We start from the raw sequence: 20,099 nt of genomic DNA, 5'->3' as shown, positions 1-20,099 counted from the left end.
ACCCTGTACAGGATGTTCACTCACCGGGAGGTTTCACACTGGGGCCTCCTGACAGGCTCACGGCCCTGATACGGACCGGCGAAGACCAAGCCCAGGTCCGGGCGGGTCAGTGGGCTCTCAAAGGCCACCGTGAACCAGCTCTGTGACCCCGGACGAGGGTCTTTACCAAGAAAACTGTGACAAGGATGCCACTTGGGGTCGCTGGCAGCAGGGAATGAGGTGGTGCGGCTACCCCGTCCACGACTCACGGGAGCCGCTGAGCACCAGCCAAGGGGTCAGGGCCGAGCGGAACCCGCGGGGTGGGGGAGGCGGTTCGGGGCGCGCCTTGCCTCTGCGCCTTGGGGAGTTCTGGAGTTCGAACCCTCCGGATCCCCCAGGCACCCAGATCCTCGCGAGAGGGTAAACCGGGCAGGATTCTGAGATGCCGAGTGCGGTCAGAGGGCACAGGGGGGCCGAGAGGGGGCTGGCCGCCCGCCGTGGGTGGGCCTCAAACGGCAAATCAGCTTCTCCGAGGACGAGGACACCGGGAAGCCCGTCTGGGTCCCCCCCCCCCAGGCGCCCAGCCCCACACCTCACACACACCGTGTTCCTTTTCATGTCCAGCAGGCCGCCTAATAACCAGACCCCGCGTCGCTCTTAATCCCTACTTTCTTTAAAAAATGGATTAGGAAAATCTCATCTGGAAAATTAATTAATGTGTGAATTCAACAAATATTTACTGAGCATAGCACTTTGTTAAGTATTTATTTTTTTATGGAAGCCCGTGTCCCCCCCCACCTCCCACCCCCGCCCCCATTCTTTCTATGGGTTTCGTTGCTACTTTCAACAGCATCCTCCTCCGATTCAGCTCGCAAGATACGTTCCTGCATCTGGAATGGGCCACAGGGCACGTATTAAATCTCCACGCTCGGGCTGGAGACAGAGATGTAGAGAAATCCCCCGGCCTGATCACAGGTTGCGGGGGTGGGGGGGCAGGCATCCTTGGCGGTGGGGCGGGGGGGGGGGGCGCTCCTCTGACACGGGCGACCCGGCCCACGGCCTCCCGGGAAACGTGCGGGCAGAGGGAAGGAGCTCTTTGCAGCGCCCTTGATGTGTGCGTGCGATTGTGTCCGCTGTCATTCCCCCGCGGGCCTGGGGATTATTTTCAATGCCTCTTTTTCGCGCCCTCCGCCTGTCACTGGCTGTAGGTAAGTACATCCCCAGGAGCAGGCCCCGCCCCCCGCCGAACAAAAGTGGGCTCGCCCCCCCTTTCCCCAAGAAAAGAAGCCGAAGCCTTTTCATGGGCAGTGAATGGGGCCCCTCATTTAGGCCGTATTATACCCGGGCCTTCATTTCCCCTTCCCTTCTTTACCTCATTCAGGGGGGCTCTGACTTCAACTAATTCGATAACAATCCCGCCGGGCCTTCCCAGCCCCCGGCCCCGGGGGACATTGTCCGGGTTCGCGGCCTTCCCCCCGCGCCGGGCCCGCTCTCCAATTAGCCAACCGCTGGGCCCCTCTGTCCCCCTGCACTGCCTTCCTGCCGCCCGCCCACTTTTCACCGTGGCTTTCTGAGCTGGACTCCCGAGGGCCCCCGGGGGCGCAACCCCGCGCAGGGTCAGCAGACCTGGGGGCGGGCAGAGCAAAGACACGCGTCCGCAAGGCCCGCGCCGACACCCTGAAACGCGACACAAACAGCCGGGACTCTGACCCCTCAGCCTCGCCGGTTCCGGGGTTCAGTCTCCCCGCGGCTGGTCTCCCCCTCTGACCTGAGCGTCACCGCTCCGGTCCCGGCGACCACTCCCCTCTCAGGTGCGAATACTACATCTTTTCTCCCCTTAATCCGTTTCTCCTGCTCGAGGAAGAGAGTTACAGAACCCCACAGGGAGGCCCTGCAGGCTGGCCAGGGCCCGCGCGCACACAGACCGGGGCCCGCGGGAAGGCCGTGCGTCCGCGGGGGCAAGCCGGGTCCCACGTTCATGATCCCCCAGCGGACAATGTTGGCTCAAAGAACAACTGGCTAAAAAGGCTAACCCTGAAAAGTATCTTACTGTCATGACCCGGGCTGTGATTCACCAAACCCCTCCCGGGTCAGGCACGGCTCCTGGCCGGGGGTCTCGGGCACGAGCGTTCCTTCAGGGACACCAGGACCAGGCGTCGTAGCAGCATCTCCCGTCACCTATGGTACCTGGGAATGACCGGGCCCAGGTGTGTTTGATCTCTTAGGAGTCCGCCTGGGTTGCATTCTGCCCCCCACCAAGGTTCGTGTGTGAAAGCCCTAACCCCGCAGATTGGGGCCCCGCAGATTGGGGCCTTACGTGGAAATAGGGTCAATGTGGACGTAATCAGTTAAGGTGAGGCCCTGTTGGGGTGTGCAGGGCCCAACGTGACAGGCGTCCCCGCAGAGAGGGGCACACTGTGCACCTGCAATGCCGTGTAAAGACGAAGCCAGAGATCCTGGGGTGATGTGTCTACACACGAGAGATTTCTAGCAAACCACCGGATTCGGAGACGGCGCCCTGCGGACGTGCCGACCCCGGGACCTCTGGCCTCGGGGGCTTTGCCGGGGCGGCCGCCCCTCCTCACTGTCAGGTGCGCCGGGACCTGGAATCCACTCGGCGAATCTTTCCCTCCACTGCTCTGTTCAGAAAGTGCCTTGGAAGGTGGGCTCACCAAGACCGTCTGGGCAGCAAAGTCAGTTTTGGGGAGGCTCCTGACCACGTACTCAGGCCAGCGTGTGGGGGGTGCACGGAGCCGTCGAGGGTCACTTCTGATGACTGCGGTGTGCGCCCTTCTGCACAAGGGCCCGGAGGAAACACAGGAATGAGCCAGGGGCTCGGGTCCGGGGGGCAGCTCTTCCACACCCTCCAGGAAGAAGCCAACAGGGGCCGGTTAGCTCACGGGGGGACACAATGCCCTTGTGGAGAGAGACCGTGGCCCTCGCTTGGGGGTGCGCCGCCAGGTTCCATCAGACCCTTCCTTCCCCCCTCGTGAAGACCAGGGTATTCAGGTGACAGGAGGGGGATGGGAGGCACCTTCAGGACGGCGGGTGTCAATCCTTGCTTAACAAGCGGGGAAGCCGAGGTCAGAGGTAAGGATGGCCTGCTGGAGTCTCAGAAGCACCGTGAGTCCGAGCCGCCTTCCTCTGTGCACCGCGCCATCTCAGAAAATCCCACAAACTATCTGAAGCTTACGTGAGACGCACGGGAAAGTCTTGGAATGGCCATTCGGTCCCTCACCTGCTCGTGCGTTAGAGCGCGTGACACGGTCCCCGCGATTAACATGAGGAAGGCTGATGACGTGGGCCTTTGCGCTCACAGCCCTGACCCCCGCCGCGCCAGGGACCGGCCGGGCAGCCTTCTCAGTGCTCCTGCGTCTCCCAGCACGAGGCGCGCCCCGTTTCCTGGAAACGGGTGAAGGGAAGTGAACCAGCCTCAGGTCTGAGCTGGACGCAACGCCCCAGGTTACCTGCTCTTTTAGCAGCATCCGCTACCCTTCCTGAGACTCGGTTTCCCCGTTATGCAAGGGAGAGGACGAAAATCCACCTGGAGGTAATGGGGGGGCAGGACAACACCTCCCAGGGAGCACCTCCAGGTGAGGACCACGGAGCTGTGCTGTCTGGACCCTCAGAAAGGGGCCCGTGCAGACTGCCACCCCCAGAGAGGGGCTCCCCACCGCACGTGGGCTCTGAGGACTGTGGGGGGCACCCTGGAGCAGCGTGACCGTGCTCCCTGAAGCCGGGGCAGCTGGAAAGCCCTCCTGCCCTCAGCCGCGGGGCTGTGTGGGGTCCACGTTACAAAGGCACCGCTCAAACAAGGAAGCCAGACAAGCCGGGGCTGCGCCTGAAGGCCCCAGAGGAAGGGGGCCGTCCGCAGGCAGGGGAGGTCCCCGGACAGGGACCCGCCCCGGGTGCTGGAAGCGGAGGAACCGAACACGCAGCCGGGTGCGGGGCGCCACGAAGGCCACCCTGGGCCCGACGTGCCTCCTGGCTCGCGTTCCTTGCCTTTAATGTATTTCAAATTCCAAGTAGGATTAAACGAGGGAGTCAATCCAAGACAGACAGACCCTAAAGCATCGGGGAATTCTGGTTTTGCTCTGGTTTCCGCGAGAGCCTCACATCTCGACAGGCCCTGCTTGTGGGCCTCGGCTCCTTGTGAGGCTGGAGGTCTGCTGGAGGGACGCACGCTCACTTGGCGTCAGGGAGCAGGCACCTGCCAGGGGCAGAAGGACACAGACCACCCCCTCGGGCGCCTTGAGCCCGCTGCCCCGAACGGCTGGCCAGCCCGCGTCCCCGGCATCGGTAGGGATGCCCCGTCCTTAGCGGTGGAGTCCAGACCTTGTCAGGGACCGTGCCCCAAGGGCCACCTGACTGACGCTGGCATCTTCCGGCACGACGTTCAGTGACAGCACCGAACACGGAGGCTCAGCGGCACGTCCTCTAGGTGTTTTCTCCCAGAGCCCCTGACCAGGCTGGCCAGGCACCCCAACTCCCACTGCATTTTCAGGAGCCCCCACCTCATTCTGCTGGTCCCACCAATGGCTTTGAGGTCTCTTAACGTACCAGAATCTAAAGGAAGCCACTGGCAAAGGGCCACGGCCACGGCGGCGTCCCACAGGCCGGCCAGACCTCAGGTGCCGAGAGGAGCCGGCCGAGGCTCGCCTTCCCCGAGACCAGCCCTCCCCGGGGCCGTCTGGCTGTGCGGCCGGGCAACAGAGGGGCCCCTGGGCAGCCGCACCACGGGCTCTCCCTGCCGGAAGGTCGGAGGTGAGCCCTCAGCCTCCTCGGAGAGTCAGCGCCATGGTTACCTTGGCGGGCGGTCTGGCATCACAGCCGACTGTGCGTCCGGGAGACGCGAGGTCTCATTCTTCAGGTGACCCCGGGAGGCCGCGACGTCCGCATTTCCCGGGGACGCAGAGAGACGCAGACAGAAGGTGGGGCTGCAGCTCTGAGCCCTCCGCGGGCCAGTGTCGCCTTGGAAAGCTCAGATTTGAGACAGGGTCAGCAGGGGCCCCCTGGGACCGCGCAGGGCAGTGACAGCCTGGGCAGGGGTCAGGATCCGCTGCCGTGCGCCCTCTGGCTCCTTCTCAGTTGGCGAGCCCTCGGGTGGGTGGGACCCGCGTGGGGCGCTCGGGGGCTCAGCTGGCTCCCCCTGGGCTGGGCACACTCACGTCCTTGTCACCTGGTGAATCTTCACGCACACGAGGCTTGGTGGAAGTTCACTCCATGGGACGCTCCCGTGCGAACCAAGCTCCAGCCACCAGAGCCGTCGGAACCTTCTAGAAACGTGGACCTTGGGAAGCTCCAAGGTCTGGCCCGGGAGAGGCCTCTGCTCCCTGGTCCCTGCCTGGGACTCCGCTCTCTGGACAGGGCAGGAGGGAGGATGGAGCTGGTGGCTCTGTGGGCAGACCCGTGGCTGTCACCCACGATGGCGTCTCCTGGGGCTCCGGGGCCTGCAGGCCATTTCATATCCTTATTGTTATTTCCAGCCATGATCCCCCTCGGCACATGAGGTTTTACTCTGACGCAGAAGGAGGCCAGGGGAGGGGGCTCGGCCACCCACAGGCCCTGCCCTCTTCGGCGAACACCTGACTGCGTCTTCCCGGCCGGTCCCTCCCTGCTCTTCCCACGGCCATTTCCTGCTTTCGCCCCGACCCGAAGGTGCCCGTGGAAGGGGAGGACCCGCCAGGCATCCTAATCCCTGTCCCCTCCTGGCAGCCGCCTCCGGGGCCTCCGCTGAGTGCCTGGCTGAAAGCAGGCTGATAAATTAGTCTAGAGGGAAACAAGGCCGCTCCTACTTGTAAAAGGTCATGGCGACTTTGTTCTGGGTGAGGGTTTATCTCGGCTGCCGCAGGGACAGACAATGCCTCGGGCCTAAATGGCAGAAATCTTAGCTCCTCGTGAAATGACTGTGCTGATAAACCCGAGGGACTTTAGAAAGATCTAAATGGGCAGGAGTGATGCGGGCTTCTGGAGCAGGGCCGAGCGGAGAGGACACAATGGGATGGGCAATTAAACTGGGCATTAGCCCAGACGGGAGAAGCGCTGTCCTCGAGCCAGACGCAGGTGGTTCCCGAGGCAGCAGGACACGCACGCGGGACCCTCGAAGGGCCGGGAGCTCCCGCTGGGGCTGTCCTCCAGGGTGACGGGTGTCTGGGTCCGGGCCAGCGCTGAGGGGAGCCGGGCCCCTGGCCCCTGAGGGGGACAGGTGGCCGTTCCGGTCTCAGCATCTTCCTTCCCGGAGGAGGAGACTCCACCAGATACACGAGCGTGTGTCCTGAGGGCTGATTTTAAAAGTCCCTTTCAGGCTCTTTCGTTCCCAGTGTTCTAAATGGTGTGAAAGGCGAGATGGGCGCTGCCTGGAGGCCGTCCCGCGGCCTCTGCCCTGCGCGCCCAGACGGACTGCTTGCCCACAGAGAGGCTGCCCTGGGCTGACTGGCCCCTCGATCAGGGCAAACCCGGCGGGACCCAGGGGGCGCCGACGCCCTTCACCTGCCTGGAGCTGAGCAGTGTGCTCACAGCCGCGCTGCCCTCCGTTTTGGCTGGGGCCGAGGTGGCCCGTGACATGCCGAGAACACATTCCTAACCCAGGGGTGACCGGTCACAGAAATTCTCAACTGGAGAGAAGCTCTGATAAGCAGGCCAGGCCTGGCTGGGCGGTTCACGCCCTTGTCCCATGACCCAGGGAGACCTTTTATGGCCTGAACGCCGGGGGCTCTCGTCTGACCCAGCGGGAAGGAGGCCCACGGAGGGGCCGAGGCCGTGCTGGGGTTTCCCAGGGACCCTCCCCCCCACTCCTCTCCCTGGGAGGCCTGCTGCTGGGAAGTGTCTGGAGTAGAACTTTCTCTGCATAAATGACGATGCTACAGATGCGTCATCCTGGCAGGTGTGCCCTCACACTGCTTCCTGCCTGGGGGGGGGGGGTGGACAGGGTCAGCCCCGAGGGGTCGCCCTAACCGCTGTGGGCACAGGGGAACCGGGTCCCGCGAGTCTGGCCACTCGCCCCTGTGCCAACCTACTGTGTGACCCTGCGTGACCCCCTCTCTCCACTGTGAGACTGGCCGCTGGCCACCGCAGCGGTTTCTGGGCACGAAGCTGTGGCCACAGCCCCAGGAGGGGTTTCACCACTGGTCAGCCCTCAGGGGCCACCGTGTGGGGGCGAGAGCTCAGGCTGGGTGATGGTAGGGCCCCCGCAGCTCCTTGCCCGTGGGGACAGCCCCACCCCCACTCCCTCTACAAGGCCCTGATAAGGTCTACGGTGAAGAAAGGTTCTGTGGCTACCTGGTCCCACTCCTGCAGGAGAATGTCTCTCTGGGGTCGCAGGGGTGAGGAGAGGGAGGCACCGGGAGGCGGGGGCAGGAAATTTAAGGTCAGCCCTCATCCGTCGAGTGTGCAGACCCTCATGGCTGATTAGGGTGCGCGTTCCTGGGGACCCCCACAGGAACTCGGATCCAGTATTTTGGCCCCAAATCTGCATTTTGAAAGTGCCATAGGGATGCTCGGCACACCAGTTTGGGACCCAAGCCTGAGGTGAGCGGCTGGGGGGGCGGGAGGGGTCTGCCCCTCCCCGGCCTCTCTCTTTCCGGCCAGAACAAAACCTTGCGTGCAAAGGGCAATCCAGACTGTGCCTCGAAGGCTGCCCGGCTGGGACGGGTTCCTGCCCGGACGCGTCTCAGCCGCTCCCGGGCCCCGGGCGCTCGGGGCCGAGGCCGAATCCTGACCCCAAGGCTCTCTCTGGGGCCTGGAGAATTCCACGTCATGATGCCCTGCCAGGCCCCGCCGCAGCCCACGGGGCTGGGACGTGGGGTCGTCTCCGCGCGGTGGAGTAAGGGCCGGGACTAGGAAGAAGGTGTGTGGAATTCATGTGGTGCACAGTAGGTGCCCAGCCGACTCGGGCCTCTCCCCTGGTCTGCACCACTGGCCACGGGTCTGCCCGGCCTCTCCAGGTGCCCTGTCACATCCCCCGCTGTGAGCGGTCTGCTCTCTTCCTGCAGGAAAAGGCGAGAGAAAGGGGGGGAGGGAAGAGGGGACAGAGCCTCGGGAGGCGGCGAGCAGGGCCCAGCCAGAGCCCCACGGGAGGAGACCCGAGCTGCCCAGCCTCCCCTCCGCCCCGCTTCCTGTCCACGAGCCCCGTCAGGATTTTCCACGTTCACAAGCAGCCCTTTGCAGAGTAGGGGTGGGTTTGCTTGGTTGTCACTGGTGTGAGAGAGACGCAGAGGGTAAAATACCATTTAAGAAGTTGGTATTTGGGGACGTCTACTCGAATATGAAAAGAAAATATTTATTTCCTTTTTCGCTTGTGAATCAGAATGCTCTATTTAAAGAAAGTACCCTCTGCTGGATTGCGGCTGAGTTATTACCCCTTAAGGAAATAAAGGAGAACAGTATCAGGGAGGTATTCTTAGTTAGTCATTCTCTACCCTTTTTTCTGAAATTCCTTATATACCCGCGCCTCGGAGCCCGGCCAAAGATAGTGCAGGATCTCATGGCATTCTTGGGCTGAAACGTCTGGACCCAGTGTCACGGTGCTCGGGGGTGATGGTGGAGGGGTTGTGCTGAGTGGCTCCAGGAGACCGAGGAGACCGAGCATGGGTCTCTGTGCATCCCTACACCCCCTGCGTGCACAGCGAGCCCAGCCCGGGCCCCGTTCCCACAGGATGCAGCCCCTCAAGTCCAGAGTCCCATTGGTCGGCCCCAATACGCCACCGTCCAGGTGTTGTTTCCAAGGGTGTGAATGTGCACTGAGTCACCCATCTAAGACTCCCAGAACGTACGGTCAGCCTCCTAAACGGATTCAGAAAATCACTGGGCGTCAGGGCAGCGGGGGGGGGGGGGGGGGAGCCCATGCAACGTTTCTCAGCCTAAAATAAAACTCCAGACCGCCCTAGACGGAGGGGGGAAAGCGCCAGGGGGAGTCCGTGCCAGGCAGGGGAGGGAGAAGCAGAGAGGATCTGAGACTCCTGGGTCCCGGGGGTAGGATGCTGCCCGCCGGTCCCCAGTGCGCAGAGAGAGAGGACAGCCACGCTCTGGGGCTGAGAATGCCATGTTCGAATACTTAACCCGCGAGGCTGTCAGACCAGCGGGAAGCCGCACAGGGAGCCTCCGCGACTCAGGGGGGCCACCCTCTCCCGGCGCCCACACGGCCACTGCTCTTGTGCCACTGTCGGCATTACAAGTCACACGGTCTGAGAGCCACCCCAGCCTGTGTCTGCTCCAGGGTGGGGGAGACGCTCGGAGGAGGCTCATGTGTGAGCCCTGCCCGGGGGACGCGTGTGCACGGCTGTGTGTGTGGGCCTGGTGTCCTTGGAGCAGAGCCTGGTGTCCCTGGGCTGGGGGCTCTCACTTCTCAAATCACCTGGAGCACCCGCGGGAACTCGCAAGTCCAGCTTTCTTCTCCCGCCATCCTGGGGCCGAAGGGCCTCCCCGGCTGGCTGGGCCTGAAGGGCCTGGGGTCCCTCGGCTATTGGCAGCTCCTGGGCAGAGGAGCACCCTGCCTGCTGACCAGGTGACCCCGGCTGCACGAGCTCTGCTTCTGCAGAGGCTGCCGGCAAAATGAAACACCCACGGGTCCGAACCGGCCTCCGGCCACTGTTGGTGCTTCTGCTGAAGGACAAACCCTTCCTCCCCGAATCCTGGGGGATGACCGAGCCTGGCTGTGGGGTGTGCCGGCTGCCTTTGGGGCAGGATAGGAACCCACGGCCCGAGGGGTCAATACAGGGGGCAGGGTGCTGGGGAAGGCAGCTTACTCTTCCGGAGACATCAGACGCCTCGAGGGGCTTGACGGTAATGTGGCGACTACACGGGCCCGGCTCTGGGTCGACCCTCGTTCTTGTTTGGTCAACTGTGTGGTAAGGACTAGAAAGAACGGAAGCAGGTTCCCGAGAGCCTGGGGAGCTCTGTCTCCAGAGGGAGGTGGGTCCTTGGTTATGAGAGGGCACCCTCCTGCCTGGGCTCAGACCTACGGCAGAGCTGGCCCCAGCTCCTGACCCGGCCCCCAGTGGGGGCGGGGTGGGGGGGCCTGGTCCAGGTCCCGCAGCAGCGGCAAACTGTTGTGGCAGTGACCGTGGAGAAGGGGAGCCCCGAAACTCCATCTCCTTGCCCCCTGGCCCCCAGCCAAGTCCCTTGTGATAAGAGACCACCCACTCAGTACGTGCACGTGGGACCCTGAAGCTCTGAATCGAGGGGTGCGCTCGTTGAGAGAAACACAGTTCTAGAGGGGAGGGTTGGCGGCTTAGGGCTTCCTCCGACGCCCAGAGCCCGGGAATTAATCTGGAGCCTGCTAACTCAGAAACCGGGCCAGAGATCACGTGAGAAGCGTCCCCTCAGTTGCCCCAACGCGCACTCGCGGAGCCAGCTGCCCAGAGCTGCCAAACCTAGACAGGGTGGACGGGACACCTCCTGCCCTTGGAGGCGGGGCGCCCAGTCTAGGGTTTTCAGCAAAAACCAAAGGTGTGCGTGCGTGTGCGTGTGCACACGTGTCCGTGTGTGCGCTCGCGTGCGTGCATGTATACACTCACATGACCACACCGGGGCGAGTCTGGGTTCCCTTCTGGATGTGGAGGAGAGAGGCACAGGTGTTTGAGGTGAAGGATGAGTGGTGGGGAAGAAGGAAAAGAGGTTCCCTCTAGAGACCCTGGATCCGAGGAGGAGAAGGAGGCCTCGGGTTGGGGGCCGGGAAAGCCTCCCCGGTCCCTGGAGAAGCTAGTCGTCGGCGCTGCGCTTCCACGCGTGTGTCACCGCACCTCCGAAAGCCCCCCGGAGACTTCCATCCGGAGGCGGGAGAGGCTGCTCGGCCACGCGGGAGGCAGCCCAGTGCCCGGGGAGCCAGCGGGACGCCCACTGGGCCTCATCGCCAGCCTCCACTTCAGTCCAAATTGAGACCTCCGAATTTCCTGTCGTTTTAAGGATGCTCGGCAGCTACCTTGGAAAAGAAATCATTGCTTTTCTAAAAATACACGTAGGTGTACAAGCACGGACACCCAGGGAGTCAGCTTCCATTGCACCCTGGGCCCTTCTCCAGGGCTGTGTGTTCCGGATCATAATGTGATCTTAAATGCACGGCAATCTCTCAGCATCTGAGAGCGCAGGGCCGCGTGGTAGCTTTTGCCTGCACAACCCACCCCCCCGCCCCACCCCACCCTCAGCCTGGCCTCTCTGGGTATGTCCTGGCACCCCAGGGTCTACAGGGGGCAGGGGGGTCCTGGCCCTCGGCAGAGCCTGCCAGCAGGCCCCCGGGGATCCGTGGGGGAGTGGGCCTGGGTGCTTTGTGATCGAGGCGTTGGAGCATCAGAGCAGCCTGCGGCCTCGGGGCCGTTTTCCCCCGTGACCCCAGAGCTTCCCATGTGGCCCCGGCCCAGACACGGCCTGTTTGTTGACTGAACAAATGAGCACGTACGTGAATGTTCAGAAAGTAAAGCCAAGGGGTGAGGTAACCCATTGGAGTGAATTCTTCAGATAAACGAAGCCCCATCAAATCACGTTAACAGTTCCCCCCAGCCTCTTACAGGGAGGCAGGCACACTTATTCAACAGCTGATGTTAAAGCGCCCGTTACGGGCCAGGCAACGCTCCGGGCACTGGGGACGCTGCCCTCAGCTGGCTTTCCAGGGGAGACGACGGGCTCTCAAGGAGGCGACGAGCCAAACGTGGGCAGTGTCGGGGTGAAGACGGTCCCTGCCCCCCCACCCCCAGGGGCCGGCACGGTGCCCCCCCCCACCACCGGCCACAGGCCCTGCCCGGGGGCAGGTGGCACCCCCAGGAGCCCACTGCCTCCGGCTGTCACTCGCAGCCAGCTCTTAATTAGCAAAATAAGCCCCACGATGATAAATGTCATGATTTACTCAACAAATGATCAAAATCATTGTTTTTTCAGACCCCAGGGCAATCAAATGCAATCACGGGGTGATTTATTCTGGGCAGAGTGAGTGGTGGCTGCATTAGCCAGCAGGCTGCGTCTGGGCGGAGGGGGCGGGGGGTTTGGGCCCCTTCCCAGGCAGGGGGACAGACCACCGCCCTCTGAGACGGATCCTGGGGGCCGTTGCCACGCACCCCACACTCCCATCTGGACACAGGGCTGGGGTGCAGGGGACACTCCTGACGCGGGGGTCACTCCCTGCCGTGTCCCAAACCACCAAGGAGGAGGGGGGTCCAGGGTCACTGACTGTCCGATGAGCGTGTGGGACGGGAGGTCCAGGGGGCAGTCGGAGGGACCTCCACACGCATGCCCGTTACTGCCCCCGTGACCTGGAGCCTGAAGGTCGTAGGTCACCCATGGCGCCCCAGTGGGCAGGAGACGCGCTCTTGCCAGAAGGGTCACATCACCAGAAACCACGCGGTGGCCAGGCACCGCGTCCATCAGGAAAAGAGAAAAGAAAACAGGACCGTTTGGTCTGACTTCCAAGGAATGGTCCGGAAGAAGAATGTTGTTCTCAGAGTAGAAAGAACATTGTTGCCATGGTGCCCCAAAATGACGGTACGAATATCCTATTTGACCTTGATTTCAAACCAGTCCTCCAGCGGACGCCTGGCCAGTGTCCGGGGTCCCTCTGGCTTCTCCCTCCCGCCTGCCCTGGGGCGCAGACCGTGCCCCGTCTTCCCTGGATCTCCTCTGTCATCTTAGCTAACCCGTCATCACTGGTTCTCCTCAGGAAATGAGTCCTGTGTAAATTGCAGCGAAATCAAAGCACGCTGATCCGTAACACTTAAATACCGGCGCGAGAGCCAACAGTTATGCGTCTAAAACTCGGGCCGCCGCAGGATGATGCGCGCACTGGGGTGTTGTCGCTGGGACGGGCCTGGGACCCTCCTGGCTGTGACCAGAAGGCCCGCGGAGGGCGTCTTCGAGGTCAGAGTGCCTTTTAGCATTCATGGCTCAGAGCTCCCCGGAGCCCCCTCTCCTGTCCAGAGCCACAGAAGGACCCGGGCTGGGGCCCTGTTTGCCCAGGCAAGGACGGGGCCTAACTGAGATGGGGCACCTGGGCCGGCCGGCCTGCCAGAGGAGGGTACAGGGTCACCCAAAAGGGCAATAATCTGCAGGTGACAGTGGGGAATCCAGCAAGGGCGGCTTAGTTACATCAATTTTCCGGTCCCAAAGCCCCAAACGGAGGTCCGTGGAGCTAGAAAGAACCACCCGGACCTTACGTATTTCAGGGAAGAGTGGGTTTTCCCCGAGTTTTCAGGGTGCCTGCCTCCTCCTCTGTCTCCTTGGGGGAGACGGAAGCTGCCCGCCCAAGTCGGCCATCGGTCCTCAGTCGCAAGGCACAACACAAACACGGCTGGGACCCCGTGTGACGGAAGGCCACCAGCCCCAAGACAGATCCCAGACGCAGGTGAGCGGCGCCCGAGCTCACGGGGAAAACGAGGTCGGCCGAGATAATGCCGGGGTGCGTCTGGAAAGCTGCTTGAGGACATTGGGCTGTGCACACAGTCCTAAGTGCTGGCATGAAAGGCAGCTGTCAGGTCACGAGCACGGAACAAAGCCCGCTGTGAAAACGGGAGGCGTGCCGGGGAGGGAGAACGTTCCCTCACGTACGCGGAGAATAAGCACTATCGAAAAGTCAACAGGCGCCGGGCAGATCACAGTGACAGCAGGTACCAGGCCTGGCACCGAGCGAGCAGAAGCGATAGGGGCCGTTTCTTTAGGGAAAGAGCAAACAGAAACAAGCATCAGCACAGACAAGAGCAAGGTTGCCTCAAGGTCGTCCAGAGCCCCACCTGTCGCGTGAACCCCTGCCCTCTCAAAGCAACCTGCTCATTCAACAGTCCAGATCCTTCTGAGTGTGTCAGAAAAACAGCCTTAAATTCCTCTCTGGGGAAGCCAGGTGGGAAGGACAGGACAGGCAGGGTCTGCAAAAGGCCACCTTGCAGCCAAAGCCACTTACCTGTCACGTGGCTGGGAAAAGGCTCTCCTTGGCCCCCCGAGGGGCCACCCCAGAGCAACGCGCCCACAGAACGACTCTGATTTCAAACCCCTTCGCTACCCGCCCCACCCTGCTCCCAGGCCCTGGTCTGCTCTGAAGGTGACCCCGACCTTGAGGAGCACACACCCGTCACCAGGGGACGGACAGGCTCCCACTCCGGGGGTTCGGCCTCCCCCATTCCTTCATCCCTCTGATCAGCCCGCTGCTCGTCTGAACCCTCAAAGCCCCGCACGGAGCTCGGGACTCTCAGCCGGTGCTCCACGTGCCCGGCATCCACACCCCACATGCCTCCTGCTGGGCGGTCGGGCTGCCAGTGTGCAGAAAGGGAGACCCCAGTGTGCAGTGTGCAGAGTGGAGACCCCACTTCCGCCGGAGACCCCCCCCCTCCCCCGGTACCACCACGGGCACCAGCACACCCAGCGTCCTGGAGATGCTGCGGAAGGTCCTCAGCGCTGGGCGCCTGGGCTCGAGGACTGGGGAGCAGGGCACACACCTGGGCATCCCACGTCTCCGGGAGAAATGTCGGCACAGGGGGCAATGTTTAGAAACCATAAAGCCTCCGGAGCGAGAGCAGACACGGCCTGAGCTGGGGACTTTTCCCAGAGGCCCTGAGAGGTGGGGAGTACGGCCTCCCCTGGCCCTCGCTCCCCTGGTCTCCCCCAGGCAGGCCTCTCTTCCCTCCCTGGACTGTTCGCCCCTTCCAAGAGCTGACCTCCAGCAAACACCGTGGAAGGGTCTGGGTTTACGTCTGCATTTTCCACCCAGGCAGGGTCTCTGCGGAAAATACCACTGCGCGTCGGCTGTCGTGAAGCAGATCGGCTGGGGCCGGTGCAGAGAACGCTTTTGTGGGGCTCATGGTCCCCATGAAGACCATCTTGAGAGACCCCCAAGCTGGGGCCCGGCGTCCCTCCTGGCCTAAGATACTTGCAGGGGGAGGGATGTTCTGGGGGTCATCGGCACCCCTCACCTAACGGTCTCCCCTCTCCCGACCGCACGCGGGCTCCGGAACCACCAAGCCGGGCCCAGATGGTGAGGGAGAGCGAATCCGCACACGCCCCTCCCCTGGCCGGATGAGACGCGTGCCCCACGCTGCCCGAGAGGTGGGGACCCCGGCTGAGCAGGCCACGGCGGGCGGGGGCTTGGGGTGAGGTGCAGGGTCCTCTGGGGGCAGCACGGCCACCAGGCACACAGTGCAGGAGCGTTCCCCAGAGTGGAGACTCCTGTTCTGGGACACTCCATTAATCTGCACGGCTCTACAGAGACCACGGCCTTAGCACCTCAGGTCCAGACGGGGAGCATGGGGGTGTTTTAAGACATGAGCTCATTAAAGACACATTTCCGGGAAGAGAGCAGGCACGGGGGCTGACAGGCGCCCACGAGGACCGCTGATGTTTGCGGACTCGCGTCATGCGAGCTGCAGGACCAAATAAGCCTGGGAAATGTGACATTCGAGCGCTCTCTCCGGCCGAGCCTCCCGCCTCGGGCAGCGCTGCTCAGCCCGGCTTTATAAATAGATGGAACACAAGATAAATGGCCGTGATCAATCACGCTCACACGGGAATGCTCACCTCCCATCCAAAGTCGGCCTCCTTCAACGTGGCCCGCGGTGCCACCATGTACGGGCCAAACCTCTCCCCGATTTCCATCCTCTTCTTGGCCCAGACCCCCAGGCCGGCCCCTGGGATAGAGGACTCTCGGAGCTCAAAGTCTGGCGGGATGGGAATGTCCTCAGGAATGTAGACGGGGGCCTCGTACGGCGAGCCCTCCTTGGGGGTGAAGTCCTCGCTGGTGGGGAAGGGGGACGGCGGCCCCATGGGGGTGGGGGACACGACGCTGTCCTCGGTCTCGTACTCCGCGCTCTCGCCAGCCAGCAGGTCTGGGTCAGGCTCGTGCATGTTATTTACAATGTCGCCGTCACCTGAAGGAGACAATGCAGCGTCAGGCTGTGTGGCACACCCTCCCCGTGCGGGACCCTCAGGGGGCCCCCGGGACACAGGACAGGATGGGGGCCGCGGGCTCCGAGACGCCGCCGCCACCCCCTGCCCGGGACGCGTCCGCTCTGCCCCGCCCGGCACAAAGCGGCCCTCCCTCCGGGGACGCGGCTCTGCGGGGCTCCTTTGGGAACCGGGGTTCGGAACCGCACGGCACAGCAGAGGTGTGCGTCTCCCCGCGGCCCCACGCCGCCACCAGAGGACGCGTCTGCCCCTTCTGCTTTGGGAAAGTGAGGCAAGGAGCTGCCCACGCTCCACGAGTTTGGGAGCAGTGGGGAAAGCCGTCACAGGGGGCACCCTACTCAGGGCCGGGAGTGAACGATTCCTTCCGGACCGTTCTGGTTGCCGTGTAGCCTTGGAAATTAGGGGTCGGAGACATGTCTAGGGTTCTTGGGATTTGGATTATATGAGATTTGCCCCGACACCTGGGCAGCACCTTGGTGGGGCCGGGGGCCCTGGGGATGGGGCTCCTGAGAGCCTGGTGACCTTGGGGCCAAGTTAAGACAGAGGTTTGCTGCAGGTCTCGGGGCTGCAGGTCACGGGGTCCACCTGTCTGGTGCAGGCCTCTCTGGGGGTCCACCCTAAGAGAGGGTTGGGGCCAAGATTTTGCCACCTGGACAGACAGCAGGCCTGAAGCACGGAAGAGACGGTGAGAAGCGGGCCAAGGGAGGAGTGGGGTCAGCCAGGACAGCGGCTCTGCTCATAGAACGGGAAAGGGGGACCCAGACAGCTGGGTGGCCACGGCAGCTTATGCGGAGTCCCCAAGGGCACAAAACACCCCGTGTCCGTCCTCAGACAGACAAACGGACTGTCCATCCACGCAGCGGAATATTACTCAGACACAAGAGGAACAGAGGCTGACCCCCCACCCAGCAGACGTGCTGCTCGGCCAAGGGGGCCAGGCACAGAGCACACAGGGTGCGACCCACACGATCCGCTTGTGGAAGCATCTGGAAAAGGCAAATCCATAGAGACAGAGCTCATAATAGTGGTTGCTGGGGGCCGGGAGGGAGGAGGGCCAGGAGGGGCTGAATAATGGGCACGGGGGCTCCTCTGGGGGAAGAAAACATCTTGGACCGAGAGGGAGGAGGTGGTCGCACACCTTTGTGAATGTGCCAAAGGGACCGTTCACACTCAGGAGGGGGATTTGTGCTCATGCCGCGCGGCATGGGGAGCCAGAGGAGAGCTGGAGGGGTGAGGGCGCCGCTGACCTCCGACCTGGCTGCTTCCGTCTCGACGCCCCTCCCTGCCCCAGCCCCCCGCCTCCCCGTGGCTGCTGGAGCAAGAGTCTCCTGAGGGGTGGGGGTGGGGGGGACAGGGACGGGGACGGGGACCTCAGGGTCCTCACACTGGTTGCAAACAGATCCGCCCGAGAAGTAAGAAAATGTTTTCTTTCACAAGAAACCAAAGTCTTGATAAGACAAAAAAAAAAAAAAAAAAAAAAAATCATGGGGCTAATACTTATTTAATTTAGCAGCATTCACAGAAGTAATTATTCCCTTTTAAGTGGCCAATGGTTGTTCTGATCGACTCGTAGGCTCCTTTCAAAAACTCAACAGACCCGCAGCTACCGCTCCTCCACCGGGAAGATCCAGGTCGTTAGGTTTGAAAGAACACCCCCATAAACCTTCGTGCGACTGCGCCCCACAGAAAGGTAAATTACAAGGGGGGGTAATTAACAAGCCGCCTCATTATCTGGGACTGGTAACTGCGCGGGGCTCACAAACAAAACCAGGTTGGGAGCCCGCCCCCCCCCGCACCCCTGCGCGCTTCCCCAGCCTCGGGGTGCCGCGGCTTTGCCAGCGCAGAAAGTGGGGAGGGGTCCCCATCCTGTGCATATTCAGCTCAGGGCTCTCGTTCGGCGTTGGTTTTTTTAATTTTTTAAATTTTTTTTATTTTTTCCTGTTTGAATTCTACTTCCCAAAACTCCTCACCTACTGGAGGAAAATCAGGGCTTTAAAGGCATGTTTAATTTACTGGCCGAGCAAACAGTTTAGGAGAGAAAGGTGGTGTTTCCTGCTGATTAAAGGCAGGCAGCACATGGCTGGCCTCCCACCCCCCGGCGAGCACAGGGGTTAAGTGATTGCCTGAAGCTTCCAGGAGAAGCCAGGTCTCCGAGCCGCGGCCCCCGCTGTTGGGGGGGAGAGAGAGAGAGAGAGCTCTCCTTTCACAGGTGGGGTGAGGGGACCTCATCAGCGCACAGGAGACATTCGGAGAAAATGAGGGGCAACAAACAGCCCCAGGCCCTGGAGAAAGCAGCAAGCTGAGAGAGAGAGCGAGCCTTCCGGGAGGACCAGCACCAACTGCCCAGCTCCCCAGGGTCCCCGAGCAAACCAGCACCAGGAGAGGCTGGACCAAAAGAGCATCCTTCCTCAGCCCTCTGCCCTGGGCAGGGTGGGCATTTCCAGGGACGGGGCGGTGTTTCGCCCCCGGCCTCTGCCACCTAGGCCCGCAGGACGGCCAGCACATTCCAGCCAGCCCTCTCTCGAAAGTCAGCATGTAGAGCCAAGAACATGAGCTTTTTATGACTTTGGAAATATAGGCTGTGCAATGTGTGTTGTTTACTTGTCGGGAGAGCCAAGGTCCTTTATTTGGGTTTTGCGGTAATTTCAGGCTAAGGGTTCACGACAGAGTCCATCACTCCTAAAAATTCTTTTGGGAGACGTACCCAAATAATAAAAGCGGGGAGGGGAGGGGAAGGGAGGGGAGGGGCAGGAGCCTGGAGCCAGTGAGCCAGCGGAGTCATCCTGAGCCTTGGCCCCCCGGGCACCTGCACCAGGCCAGGGTCCCAGCCGGGTCACTGAGCTCTTGGTGAATGAACTTCATGCCGAAACCCCGTTTGGAGGCCAGTCACGTGCTGCTCTATGCACGCACGACGGACATTCGGTCTCATCAAACGGGTCAGAGAAGTGAAACCTAGCCGCTCCCCAGGTCTGGACCACACCGGCTGGGAGTCACCAGGTCCTCAGCACCCCCCTACCCCGTGGGAGCCTCTGTGCCCCAGGTGGGAGCCTCTGCCTGTGGCTGGGGGACTGAGGTACCGGGGCCACCTTGCCCTCTGTCCTTCAAGGCTGAGGCATGGTACTCGGGTGGCCCCCACGGTGGTCCCGAAGGACATCCTGATGCTGGCCTGCGACATCGTTGTCCTCTGGGGAACGATGACACTGCCCACTGCCAGCGGGCCCCGTGAGGGACTATGGGGAACCCTGCCCGCCCGCCATCCAGGACCAGCTCTCCCTCACCGGGCTCGCTGCCCTCCGGAACACGGTTTCTTTGTCCCAGAGGTTTCTGCCTCTGGACACCTGAGGTGGCCGCGCCAGCCCATGGGGATGCGTGCTCACACCACCTCCCTGGGGCTCCCTCCCCGCGTCCCCGCACCCCTGCAGGCCCACCCCGCCGCCACGCGGGCTCCTTCGGCGCAGGGAGGCCCACGAGGGAGGAGGGCTGCTTCTGCCACTTGTATGCTTTTGCTCCTGGAAACTGTGGGGTCGAGGAGGAGGAAGACGGGCTCCTGGAGAGGGGCGGACTTCACACTGGGGGTGGCCCCAGGGCCCGCTAAAAATGGGCGCTCACGGCGGGAGAGGGCGGCCGAGGGTCAGCAGAGGACCAGGCGAGGCGTCCTTAGGGGCTGGGGAGGCCGTGGGCCTGTATCCTGGCTGTGGTGCTGCATCCGCGGACCTCCCCGGGGTTAGAGCTAAACGCTGGGGGGGGCCCGGGTCAGACCCTGCACCTGGGGAGGTGTGCTGTGTCTGCATCCTACATCACGTCCCTGTAGGTGTCGTGCTACAGAGGTACCCCTGGGGGGTCACAGGGCAAAGGGTACCCGGCATTTCTGTGTGTTTACTCTTTTTTAAAAAAATTGTTAATGTTTATTTTTGAGAGAGAGAGACAGAGCGTGAGCAGGGGAGGGGCAGAGAGAGAGGGAGACACAGAATCTGAAGCAGGCTCCGGGCTCTGAGCTGTCGGCACAGAGCCTGACGTGGGGCTCGAACTCACGGACCGTGAGATCGTGACCTCAGCCGAAGCCCGACGCTCAACCGATGGAGCCCCCAGGTGCCCCTTCTGTGTGTGTATTCTTACAGCTGTGTGTGAACGCACATTATTTCAATTAAAATCTCTGTTAAAAGAGCCCCTCCTCCAGAAAACGGCCGTTCTGTGTCCCACCTGCGTGCACATCCCGGGTCCTTCCCTCGGCTCTGGCGGTTTACGCGAGA

The 20,099-nt window shown here is 62.3% G+C and overlaps 1 protein-coding gene across 5 annotated transcripts in view; it reads right to left on the bottom strand.

Annotated features, from left to right (window-relative positions):
* PRDM16 (PR/SET domain 16) overlaps nt 1-20,099 on the bottom strand; it is a 312,652-nt gene that overhangs the window by 197,072 nt on the left and 95,481 nt on the right. For all 5 annotated transcript variants that reach the window (XM_086715463.1, XM_086715467.1, XM_086715465.1 and 2 more), the window contains exon 2: nt 15,463-15,812. In XM_086715463.1, the coding sequence (XP_086571589.1) occupies nt 15,463-15,812 (350 nt within the window). The remainder of the gene's footprint in view (nt 1-15,462; nt 15,813-20,099) is intronic.

Source organism: Puma concolor, chromosome C1 (assembly GCF_028749965.1).
Source record: "Puma concolor isolate L17-30 chromosome C1, mPumCon1.1.hap2, whole genome shotgun sequence".
In the NCBI taxonomy this organism is placed as follows: Eukaryota; Metazoa; Chordata; class Mammalia; order Carnivora; family Felidae; genus Puma; species Puma concolor.
The sequence above is the reverse complement of the archived record's forward strand: the minus strand, read 5'-3'. Positions and strand labels throughout refer to the sequence as shown.